Source organism: Drosophila ficusphila, unplaced genomic scaffold, assembly GCF_018152265.1.
Source record: "Drosophila ficusphila isolate 14025-0441.05 unplaced genomic scaffold, ASM1815226v1 contig_414, whole genome shotgun sequence".
NCBI lineage: Eukaryota > Metazoa > Arthropoda > Insecta > Diptera > Drosophilidae > Drosophila > Drosophila ficusphila.
The window spans coordinates 2,130,516-2,143,582 of NW_025064328.1; the positions used below are offsets into that span (position 1 = coordinate 2,130,516).

At 48.0% G+C, this 13,067-nt stretch overlaps 1 protein-coding gene across 1 annotated transcript; it reads right to left on the reverse strand.

The window, feature by feature from the left end:
• Window positions 1-3,339: 3,339 nt before the first annotated feature.
• On the reverse strand, window positions 3,340-9,705 carry LOC108094908 (toll-like receptor 7). The gene has a single exon (XM_017195754.2). The coding sequence runs from the start codon at window positions 9,372-9,374 to the stop codon at window positions 5,034-5,036; it is 4,341 nt and encodes a 1,446-aa protein (XP_017051243.2). The 5' UTR covers window positions 9,375-9,705; the 3' UTR covers window positions 3,340-5,033.
• Window positions 9,706-13,067: the final 3,362 nt, after the last annotated feature.

Sequence of the window (13,067 nt, forward strand, 5' to 3'; positions counted from 1 at the left end):
CTTTTTATGTCCTCTTCCCGTCCAGTGTCCTCAGTATCCCGACGATGGTTCCGATGGTTGCCGGCTCTCAGCTTTGCTTTGTTTGCGTTTTTCCCGCTGCAACTCCGGCCAAGTCCTTCGGCACTTGCTCACGAAATTTAATAAGCACAGGACATGTTCGGTGTCGTTGCGTGCAAGGCGTCCATCAGCCGAAAGGCAAAAGGCAGTCGGCTCATTAAACCGGTTTTTCCTTTTCCATTTTCCCGGCCAACGAAGCTCCGTCCGACTTTAAAGCTTTTCGGCCCGGAGCGCGTTATTGATTTTCCGGTCGCAGGCAGAGTATCTCTAAGCAAGATAAATAGTTCTGGCGGAGTGCCTCATAACGAGGAATCCCAAACAGAAGCGAAGAGCGAAACCCTCGGCTAAATCCGGCAACGGGCCACAGGAAAAACAATTAAAAAAGGTAACCCTAAACGGCAAGTGGAACTGGGCCATAATTCGTAATTGTTTGAACCCACGCCAGGGCAGACAATATGGCACAGGAGCAACAGCAAGCGTAACAGTTTTTTATTGTTGTCGGGTTAAAACAACAAACAGAAATTAAAACACATGTGCACAAGCGCACAAACAAACCAAACACATGCAAAATACACACAACACACACAACACACAAACACACAAACCTCACCGAGTGTGACTCCTTTGGGGTATTTTCTTTTCGGTGGAGTAAATGAACCCAGCAAGCCAAAACAAATAATTACGCCCAGCCGAAAGCAACAACAATGGGGCCACGCCAGCCAGGATAAAGCATAAATGTCGTCTGCTGTCCTTTCAGTCCTTTCCGTCCCCGTTCTTCCCTCTCTTTCTGGCCACCGCCATGTTGAATAAACGCTGACAATGGACGTGAAATTATGACAAACTCACAAACTCACATGCTCGTACATATATAGTAAAACATTTGCGAGGCTATATATTCGTGCAGCTGCTGGAGCAATTCATTTGTTGGCACTTGTGACACTTACGTTCTGGCCGCATTATAGGGCTTATTATAAATACGGGCAAAAAGTTGCCCTACCATCCAATAGAAGCTGAAGCTGAAAAAGGTTAATTACGCCGGACCTCAAAATGTGTGAGGACTACTTTTCCGCAGCCCAATTGGTTTCCAAGACACCGTATAGTAAGACCAATTGGGCTTGTAATTCCTCTTAATTTTCCCAGCAATTTCGTCATCTTGTCATAATAAAAACGTTGCTCAACTCGGACACATATAATTAAAGGTGACTTCAGAGTGGTTTTCCTTCGAAAAAAAGAAAAACAATCAAATATGTGAGCAAAGCCCACGCAAAAACTTCAATCATTGTCTGGGCCAAATTGATTTTCCCCGAAGTAAATGTAAGCAAAGATATAAAAGAGAAATAAAAGCCGGGAGACACTTTGATTTGCAAGCTGTCAGAATGAACTTATCACCTTGGCGTCGTTGTTTATCAGCTAGAAAATGAAAACTGCCGCCTATGTAGGTGTAGGTGTATGGAAAAGCCTGACCAAGCGTTTCGTTTCAATTTTCATGCTGCTCGCACAGATTTATTTGCCTATTTCTGTGCGCTCTACCGACGAAAACGTGACGAAAAGCGTTTTCCCAGTTTTCCCCCACACGAAATATATATTTATACGTATATATATTCGGCTGTATATCTGACTGAAACCTGACATTGAGGAAATCTGAATGACTGGCCCACATTTGACATTGCCAACTTTTGCCTGGCCAAGGCAAATATTTTGCCGGACCTTTTTTTATTACATTTAAATAATTTGATTGCAAGTGTAGGGTCCGAGGCATTTAAACTTGCCCTTTATCGGGAAACAGTTTTCAATTCAATTTAATTCACTTTGGCCCTTCTAACTCTGTTTCCCTGAAAGCGAATGTGTGTGTGTGTGGGCGTCTGATACTTTTTTATTTAATTTTTTCTGCACTCTCTTTTATTTCTTGCAGCATAAAAATTTATTATCATAATAAGCGAGCAGAGGCCGAGGAAGCCTATATATTTTTTTACCTCCCCCAACCGACGGCGTATGTGAGCCGGCAGCAACCCTCGATGTTTTTTACGACTGTTTTGTTTTGTTTCTGTTTTGATGGAAATTCGATATTTGCAACACGTATTGAATTTTGATCAGGCAATATGAAATATCTGTTCGCTTCTTTAGCTTCCTTGGCCGAACTAGAGCATTGATTTAAAGAGCTGGCTATTGATTTTGGGGGAAATGCTCCAGAGGCGAAAGAAGGGGAAAATCCTCCCCGGAGAAAATGCCACTCGACAGCAGATGCGTATCTGCAAACAATTAAGAAATTGTTAAATGAAATTTCCCAAAAATTCCTCAACTAGGGCCCGGCCCCCCAGATTGCTTCCGATTTTTGCCACCGCCCCTGAAAATGCTTCTCTGCTTTTCCCCAGCATCCGGATGGAAACACAAGTGTGGCATTGTTTCTTTGCCGGGTTCGTAATTCTATTAGTTACAAGTTGTGCAGTGCGGAAAAGCTTTCTGTGGGAGTCACCTCAATGAAAGCAAATTAAAAAACTTTGCAATTGCAGTCGATCGGGGCTCTCGGCTCCTCTTCTGGCTGGTTTTTTTCCCCATTTTACTCTTAACCGGAATGTATGGCCATCGAAATCGACTGCAGTTGATGTGAGAAATTGAGATAGAGGAGGACGGAGGTCGGAGCTCCTCGATTTGTTTCACCACCATTTACATCCGCAGCCCCCTAACCCCTTTTCGAGCCAAGACAGCTCGACTTGGCCGGGCATAAATACCAAAAGCGTCATAGAAATCCACTCCAGACGCGTATAATGCTCGACTAGGTACGAGTGTGTTGCTGTTACCCTTCAAATGGAAACAGCCATCATTTAACCGCCAGACCGACAGATAGACCAAGCCAACGACGAGGAGGAGGTGGAGGTGGAGGAGTGGAGTTCGTATGCGGATGATGATGGACCGGACTGGATGGAAAAGGGGGCTGATTTGTATGGTACTTGCGTCTGCAGCGCGCTGCGCATTTGTATGTCGGTTTATATATATGTTCCGCACATTCGTATGCCGTATAGAAAAACAAAAAATGATTTATCACTCTGGCGCGGCTTGTATCTGAGCTACGTTCGCCGGTTGACTTTGACGGGCCGCCGACCAAAACCAAAACCAAACCGAAAAAAATATAAAACCCCTCCTCCTCCTTCGACGCCCCTGACAATGCGTGAGGATTACAAAACAGCAACTCATGTGCATGATGAATTAAATTAGCAAAAAGCCAGCTGGAAATGGAAGAGCAATCCCAATCCCAATCCCAAACCCAAACCATTATCGACACACTTTTTAGGTTTTTGTTTTAAAAAAGTTGTTCATTTCATTTGCATTGTTCGCTGGCGAAACAGAAAAATATCTTTGTTTGTTGTTTGTCGTAATCGTACATAGATTTAGATGTATATAGTATATAAATAGTTGTATTCACAAAATTGAATTATCCATAGGTTATACATTATCGTAGAGCTGCGTTAGAACTAAACTTAGGGCTTATCGTCTCCGTATATAATATATTACAAAATGATAAAATTAAATAACAGTTTTGGGCTTTCATACTGGTACAAGTGTTTTACATGTCTTACGATTCTCTCGTATCTCTCGCTAGTTTCGAACTGATTTCCTTATCTTAATTAATGACGAGTAGGCGAGTGTGCTGAAATAAATGCTCTTCTCTTCGTACTTTCTATAGGCAGTTGTTAAACATTTACTCGTATAATATATGCGTAGATATAGATACTTTATATGTATGCATATAAAGGGTACCTCATACATAGTAGTTCTTTAATATCAGTAGTTTGCTTCACTTTACACAGTCACGTACATGCAGACACGCACATTGATATATCCATGAATATATATACGTATGTACTATATATAATTAGCTATGCATATTGTGTATGCGCTGCGCCAGTTGCGAAACTTTTATTACAATTATCGTTAGTTTGGTAAGCGTAAGTGTTTAAAATGAGCTTTTCTGTGTTTTTGCTTCTGCTTTTTGTTTATGTTTTTGTTTCGGTTTCTGCGTTTGTTATTATGATGTGGTAAAGCCCCGGGAAATCTTCCCGAGCCCTCGGTTTGCTAGCTAATTATTTATGCTTTTTACATACAGAGATTACTTGACAAATGCATTTATCGATTTTACGGCTCGCCGTCGCTGTGGCATACAATTTACATGTGTACTTGAATGTGATTATTGAATTATCCCCATACGGGTACAAATTTGTGTCTGTATCTATATAAAGGTGTATGTAGGTGTGTGCATCTATGTTTGGGCAGTAAATACGGTACGGAGAGCTATTTACAAATGGATTCAGGATGCAGGAGATGCGATGCGTGGTTATATGGTAGACCCTCTTCCGGATTAATGGCAATTATCAAGTCAATTAATAAACAATCTACTTGGGACACAGTGCGTCTTCGAGGCATCTTAATGCAAATGCAAATAGAAATGCAGTTGTGAGTGGGTCTGGCCCTTGGAAAGTTCATCCCAGACCGGGAATCTTTACACTCGAGGTTCTCGAGTCCAACTGATTAAAACCATATTAAAAAGTTATCACAAATTCCCCCTCGGGCAATTCTCGGCTAAGCAAATGCCAGCTGAAGAGCAAGTTCGTGCGTTCATGTGAGGGAGAAAACTAAGTTTGCTGTGTGGTAAAGTTTTGAAACTTTGAAATGGCATTGTAGTAACACGACCCCCCACTCCCCCTTTCTCCTCCTTTAGATACACTCACTCGTCCCCGAATTGCATCTGTATCTCGTGTGTTTGTTTAGTGCATCTAAAATGACTTTACACTGGATAAACAAAATGATATATCCTGCTGGTACGTTAAAATCTGGCTTGCTAGCTTCGGCCTCCGCATCTCTCCAACTCTCGTTTCCCATTTCTCATCTCTTAGCCTAACTCGCACATATTTTAGTAATTAAAATTATGCACAGGAACCAGTCCCTAAAGAAATCACTGTCACTCGCCCGGAAAGCGCTCCTTACACCAGATACGCCTGGACATGAGGTCCCTGCTGCTGACCGGATACAGCTGTCTGATTTTGTTGCTGCTGCTGCTGCTGTTGTTGTTGGCTCGCCTTGGAGCCCAGAGTTCCGGCCTGGGCCTGCTGGAGATGGAGCTGCTCCCTCTTGGGCCGCCAGGTCTGCGCCCTTGGGGCCGCCTCCATTCCCACAACCGCTGGCATCATCAGCATGTGCTGCTCGTTGTCCAGGGTCGAGTAGTCCGAGTCGATGCTGGAGTATATGTGCTCCGAGGGCGGTCGCATCCCGTGGTGCTGGTAGTACTGGGCGTGCAGGTGGTGGCTCCCGGAACCGGACACCGATCCCGATACCGATCCCTGCTGATGCTGCTGATCGCCCCGCCTCTGTGGCCGCGGACTGGGCGTGGCCGTGGTGGCCGTGGAGTAGTTCTGCTCCGCCGGAACGGAGGAGGCACTGACCACGGCTCCCGGGGGAGCAGGACCTCCGTCCGCCGGGCCGCAGTAGGCGGGGGGCGGGGCCTGGCGGTAGAGCAGGCCGGGACTCGCCGGCTGCTTCACCCGCTCGTGGTTGTGGTGGTCCAGCTCCAGCGTATAGTTGTTGCCCCTGAAGGTGGGATAGTCCACGGGCAACGCGTAGCGCAGCTTCTCCCAGAAGTGCCGATCCGAGCGGCGGATGCGATGCACAGCCGAGGTTTTCAGGTAGGGCAGCAGCTCTATGTCGCTCTCCGCCTCGAAGGCCACCTCCGGCTCCTCGATGATCACCAGCTTCTGGGGCCTGCCACGCAGGGCGTCGTGCACCGAACGCCGAAGTTCGCACCTGGCCCACTCCGTTTGCAGGAAGTTCCTGGTCAGCAGGATGACCACTCGGCGGGAAACCCTCGTGGCTTCCAGAAGCTGGTAGTGCGTGGCGTCGTGGGCCAAGTCCCGATGCTGCAGGCAGACCCTCAGCGGCGGTCTTCCCGTCTCCAGCTGGGCAGCCAAGTGCTGGCACACGAACTCCGAGTCCTTGGCGGAGTGGAGAAGCACTGCGTCGTAGAGCTTCTCGGACTCCTCGCAGCGGGGACCGAAAACACGGACACCGTAATGAGCAAACAGCCAGATCCTCAGGGACTCCCGGAAGGCGAACACCATGGCAATCACGACGAGCAGGAAGAGAAGGGCCAGTGCAGCAGCCAGGAGGGGAATATACGATTCCGGAATGCCATGCTGCAACATGGAGCCTCCAGAATAGTAATCCGTGCAAGCGGCTCCGGTGGCATTGAAGTCCAGCTCCCTCTTCTCCAGGGAACCCACACTCGCAGATGTGTCCTCCAAGTGGGAGCCACCACTGCCGGAACTGGCCGACATGCAGTAGATATCCTGGGCATCCTGGACAATCAGGGCATTATCCGCCACATAGGAGGTGAGTGCCTGGAGGAACTGGCACCTGCAACTCCACTGATTCCTGCCCAGGCTAATCGAACGCAGCCTGTTGCCAAAATGGGTGGCGTGCATCTGCCAAATGGGCAGGGTGACCAATCGGTTTCCATCGATGCGGAGCAGCTCGAGGGCAGCCAAGGGAGCCAAGGTGGCGTTCTCGATGGTCGTCAGCTGGTTGTTCTGCAGATACAGCTCCCGCAGGGCGGAAAGCTGCTCGAATTCGTAACCGTGCAGGGTTCTCAGCTTGTTGTCCGCCAAGTGGAGCAACTGCAGCGATGCCAAGCTGGCGAAGGTGCGATTTTGGATGGCCGCCACCTGACTGCCATTCACGTACAGCGCCCGCAGGTTTTTCCTCCCGATAAAAGCATGGTTCTTCAGCACTGGGAAGTTGTTGCCATCCAGATAGACCACACTGGAATCCATGGGCACTCGACGCGGCAGCTCCGTGGTCTGCTGGCCACCACAATCCACCACGTTAGTGGACCAGATCTGGTCGTGGTAGCAGGTGCAGTTGCTGGGACAGGTCATCTCGCAGTCGCAGGCATCGAAATCACAACAGTGACAGAGGGCGAAACAGTGGGACTCGTAGCGGCAGAGGAAATCCTGGGGACGCAGGCCACTCAAGGGACGCACTGCAGCACCACGAGCATGTGGCATCACGCACTCAATGTTCGCCATATCCATTACCCTGGGGTGCTGGCGGGTGGTCAGATTGTTGATCCTCTGCAGCCAGTCCATGGTGCAGTCGCACTCGAAGGGATTGCCACCCAAGTAGAACTCCGGCAGGGGCTTGGGTGCCACCACCGGAGCCACTCGCAATTGCTGCAGCTGCAGTTTGCTCAGCTGATTGGCATACAGATCCACTCTGGCCAGGTTCGCCTTGTCCACAAAGGCATTTGGCTGCACGTTGCCAATCAGATTGTTGTTGATAAACAGCAGTTCAATGGTATTTGGTATGGACATTGGTCCGATTTCCGTGATGCGATTGTGCGAGGCATCCAGTGTTTTCACTCGAATCTCCTCCTGCAACTTGTAGTAGTTGCCCAGAGCTTCGATGTAGTTGCCATGGATATCCAGCCACTTCAGATTCGAGGGAATAAAGGCGTAATCGAACCAGACCAGATGATTCTCGGAGAGATTCAACCACAGCAGGGAGACCAGAGTGGCAAACACCCCATTGATGTCCGCGAGAAAGTTCCTGTCCAACCGAATGGCCTCCAGTTCGTAGTTCTTGTCGAAGGAACCCCGCTCGATGCTCTGGATGCGGTTCTTGGCCAGGTTTAGGACACTTAGTCTTGGCAAATCCTGGAACATGCCCACTGTTATGTTTCCGATTTGGTTGTCAATCAACCGCAGACCCGTCAGCTGGTGAAGATTCTTGAAGCTCTGGTTGTCGAAGGTGCGGATTTGGTTTTCGCCCAAATCAAGAGTGCGCAACATGGCCAAATCCTGGAGAGCTCTCGGCACTTCGTTCAGCTGATTGGAACTCAAATCGAGTTCCTTCAAGTCCGAGCAATTTTTGAACACAGCTGGCTCCACCACACTGATGAGATTGTTGTTCAGCGTTAACTTGGACAGCACATACAGGCCATTGAACAGCTTGTCGTCCAGAGTGTGCAGGCGGTTCTCGGCGAGATTGAGGGTGTGCAGGTTGTAGAGGGGCAGGAAGGCGTTGTCCTCGATGTGGCCGATGGAGTTGTTGCGCAGATTCAGGATCTGCAGGAAGTACAGCTCCTTGAAGGTGCGGTAATCAATGCGGGTCAACGCATTGTGGGCCAAATTCAGAACAATCAGTCTGATTAATCCGGCGAAAGTGGTGTTGTCCACGTGGTTGGAGGTCAGCTGGTTGCCCGACAAATCCACCACTAAGAGTTGCTCCAATCGGTGGAACAGACCCTTGGGCAGTTCGTAGAGCTCGTTCTGCTGCAGGTGAATCTCCCTCAGCTCCTTGGAACCAGCAAAGAGTCCTTCGGGCAGCGTTTCCAAGTGGTTGTTACTCAGATTCACAATCCGCAGGGAAGCCAATCCAGCCAGAGCTTCTCCAGACAACTCTGACAAATTGTTGTGGGCCAGGTTGAGGTGCTGCAGCCTCCGGAGCCTCGAGATGCCCCAGCTCTCGCTGATGGACCTCAGCTCATTGTGGCTGGCATCCAGGACCTGCAACTCACTGCCGGCACTTCCGGAACCCGCACCACAGTTCATGTCCGCAAAGCCCAGCTGTTCGGCGGTGCGGATGCGGTTGCGGGTGAGATTCAGCACCTGGAGATTGCCCACCGGGCAGAGGAAGCCCGCTGGCAGTTGCCGCAGGTTGTTGTCGCCCAAGTCGAGTTCGGTGAGCTGCTTCAGGCCGCCCAGCGAGTCGGGAAAGAGCTCCAGTGCCCTCGTGGGTCCCCACTCGCTGTTGTGGCTGCTCAGGTGCAGCGTTTTCAGGGTGCCCAGGCCCTCGAAAGCGTTGTTCGGCAGCTGCAGCAGCTTGCAGGAGTCCAGCCGCAGCGACTCCAGCGTCTGCAGCCTGGCAAACACGGCCACCGGCAGCGAGGACTCGAAGAGGTAGAGCTCGCTGCACTGGATGGTCAGCTGGCTGCTGCCATCCGCTCCCTGGAGATCCAGGCCGGGCTGCTTCTCGATCAGGCGGAGGGCGCAGTGCACCGAACTGGTACCGTTGTACGACCAGGAGCACTGGTTCGCCGGTCCGCTGTGGACCGGAGATGCCGCCGATGCCGCCGAGGAGGCGGACGAGGGAGCCGGCACGTTCGACAGCAGCGAGGAGTAGTCGCCGGAGAGGGAAACCGTGGCCGCGGCTCCCGTTCCGGCGCCCAGCATCGCACTGGCACTCGAATCGCTGTCCTTGGGCGCCAGGGCAGCTCCGGCGAAGGAGCCGGAGGAGGATAGCCCCAGCAGGAGCAGCAGGATTGCCGCCATGTTCGGGGTCTTGTGTTTCGGGGGACTTGGGGTACCGTTCTCTGACGGCTGGTAGTTTGCGTTTTTTTGTATTATTTTTTATTTTGGGGGAATTTCTCACTCTCGGTCACTGGGAATTGACATTTTTTTTTTGCTAGCCACTGTTTTCACTAAGCGCACATTATTCTGGGTGGATTTTCACGGCTCTCGGCTGGCGCTTTTCCGAATTTCTCTTTCACTTGTTCAGGTTTGTTTCTCTTTTGGTTTTCCACAAGACTGTCTTGCTGACCAGACTCTGCGATTTGCGAATTGAATTGTGCGTGGCCCACACGTCCGAACCGTACGGCGCTGGCACTCTAACTGTTTTCAAGTTTGCCAGTCGAACGTCGAGTTAGCCCTCTGAACAAGAAACACAACCATAAGGTAGTCTCGTCGGGCTTACAGATCCGTTAGCAACACCTTCAATAAACGCGAGTAACAGGGTGTTTTCTAGTAAGTGCCTCGAGTTAGCCGCCTCAACGGACCCAAAAGTATCTCGCGGATACGAGCGTTCTGAATGGGGGATTGCGCATGAGTGCTGCTCTCCCGAAAGGAGAGACTTTTTAGTTATTTTCTCAGCCGCCTCTGGGTGAAATGGCGCCACTGTGCCCGAGAGAACCGGAGAAAAAGAGCGAGAGAGGCGTTGAGTGAAAGAGATGCAATTGAGTGGACTCAGTGTTTGAATTTGTGAATCAAACGTAAACATTGACAGCGAACAAATAGAAACTCCAAATTCAATTGGGAATAAAATTGCTTTTGTCAATAAGTAGTAATCACAATAATCAACAATAATTGATTAATTAATTATTATTCATAGGGAAGGTAAGTAATCAAAGAAGGTACCTATCAAGAATATTCTGTTTTCAAAAATTAGAAAGACAAATTTTAAATAATGAACATAGAACTTCCAATAGTTTTCTTTATTGTGGTATGTGCATATAAATCAACATTTTTAATGAACCAAAGATTGTTCTACTTTTCTCAACCAAGCATGCAAGATTTCGAATTATTAACCAAACAAACTTATTCGAGGAACTCCAAAACTATATAAATTCCGGGCTCTTGTTTATCCCTTTCTCTCTCCCTCTCGAATCCAATTTAAACTCTTGTATCTTGTATCTCGTATCTGAGAGCTCTGCTCGCTCTCTTTCACTCAATAGTTTAACCAGAACTTCCCCGCGTTGCCCTCCAGCATCCGAATCCTCAATTGTTATTGTTACCATTAACTCACACGCGCCGCCGACAGCAAACGCCGCATGCATATCCGTCGGATACTTTGCCATATCTCAGAATCTCAGAATCTTTGCATCTCGGCATCTTCTAATTGCCGCAGCTGCAGCAGATAATCAGAAGGAGCAGAAAGGCCAGAAAAGAGCCTGCCTGCCCTGCGATTTTGTCAACGCTAAAAGATGTTTAACACATTGCCCGCTTCCCTAGACTAGATGGATATCCACCAGCCGAAAGATACGAGTGGGCATCTATTAATAGGTTCCGATTGTTTGGAAAAGAGCTGCAGTTTCTGTTTGGATAACACAAATACTTTGAGATACACTGCATAAGGCCAAGGCCGCCTGCAGGAGTTTTCCGAGTGGCGAGTGAATCATTTGCCACCTCTCGAGTTGCGTACGCAAAATGTAATATTTATGAACGCTGCCCCAGACCAACCATAAAACATTCTTTTCGGGGGCCATCCCCTCCTTCACGGCGGAACTTTTGTTTGTATGTGGAAGTTTCTCTAATGCATTTATTATTCATAAGAACTTTTTCATTAGGAGGCTGGGGCAGCACATGGGCCACGGCAGACAGGTCCGAGTCCCAAAACAAATGTCCAAGGTGGCCGAGCTCCACATGCAACCCCCCAATCGGAGGCCATCCTGAGTGACAAAGAGAGCGAGTGTAACTAAGTTAGTACCTTCGACTTGGACTCCGACTTGACTCCCTGCGAAGATACAGCACACAGCACTGAGCTCTGGCATTGTTTTTTCGAGGTGTCGGAAACTTGTTCAACTTGTTTTCATTTTACTATTTTCCACATCTCCTTCACGGCCGAGTGTGTGAATGCTGCTGGGAAGCTAAAATAGCTGGGCATCTATGTAAGTGTGAGTGGCTTCTCGGAATGCTGCAGGACACTTTGTTATCGGCCAAGGAGTGAGTCCTGTACTTACAATGGTATTACCTCAGGAGGGAGTGGGAAAGGAATAAAGATTTTGTGGCATTAAACAAAGAACAAAACATTGTGAGATATACGGCAATGAGTTTGAATTTTTGAAGATTTTATTCGTTTATTTTTATGGGTATCATATATAATTCCTATTCTTAAACCACTCTTCAAGGTTTGTTAATCATAAATAGTTTTAAAAAGAACTGTAACTATGTTTTATTTGTTTATTATTTCATTCAAATTTTTATAGACTTATATTGTCTCTTTTCGTGCAGCTACAATTTATGATAGTGTAATACAACGAAGTAAAGATTTCTTTGGTATTCCCGGGTTATCTGGGAGTTCTGTAATTCAAACTGGTGCTTATCTCCTGCGATGCCACCATGAAGTCGTGTATCTCCACCCGACGTCTTGATGTTGGGGGCAATGTTCGGAATGTATTTATAATATTTATGACTGCAGCCCTGCGGGCCAGAGGTTATCCCCCCGATATCTCTCAATTCCAAACATTGTATTTCGAATCATAGTGCGCGGTTATGACCGAGAAACAGTGCTTTCAAATATGCATTAAATTGCGTAATAAATTGCCAGCTGATTGTTACGAGTGCAGTCGCTGATGTATGCATAAATAATTAGAGAGCGACAATAAAATGAGTCGGCAAAGTTTAATTACTAAAGTGCGACGAGCGTGGACCAACTTTTCGATTAGTGAGTCGGCCAAAGTCGATTTCCATGGGCCACACAGTCTGGTCAAAGGGGAAATTTGGCAGCCCGGGATGGGAAATGAGAGATGGCAATCCCGAACAAATTGTGAAATGGCAAATGCTGCACGGACCGATATAAAATATGCCGGCTGGACACAGGATTGCTGGCCAAAAGCTGAACTAAAAACAAATTTCTGGTGCCGCAGCAGCAGCTGAAATTGACAGACGAATGGAGCGGGGGGAATTTCGGATTTTCGGGAGGATGAAATCGAAGCGGTTGCCACCACAGCACAGTGGAACAGCTTTTGGCCCTTTATTTTTGCGTACAGCTGGCCATCATGTGATGTGAGCCCTATCCGCACCGAATTGATGGAGCTTTGACAAAGGAAACTCCCCTTTGTCTCCTTTTTGTTCATTAACGGGCTCGTTTTTCTGGGCAAAAATGCAGCAGAATGCAGCTGGAAATGAAATCGCCCTGATTGATGAAATTCTCCAAATTGCATCTACTCGCCTTTATTGATGGCTTTTCCATGACAAACGCAACATGACAACAAACTTTGCCCAGCAAGTTAATCGGATCAATGTTGGCCAAATGCAGGTCGTTATTCGGCTCGTTTACTCCCAAATTGGAATTAGAATGCAGACCATGCGAATGTCTGGCTTTAAAGCCGATGGTATATTATCGCCTTAATCTGCTGCTAACCAAGTGATTTGTATTAAAGGTAGGTTGCAAATTGAATTAGTTTAGTGTGGCAACTGAAGTTTATTGATACTGAACACCTTAGCTTCTGAAATTTATGGGTAACTGAA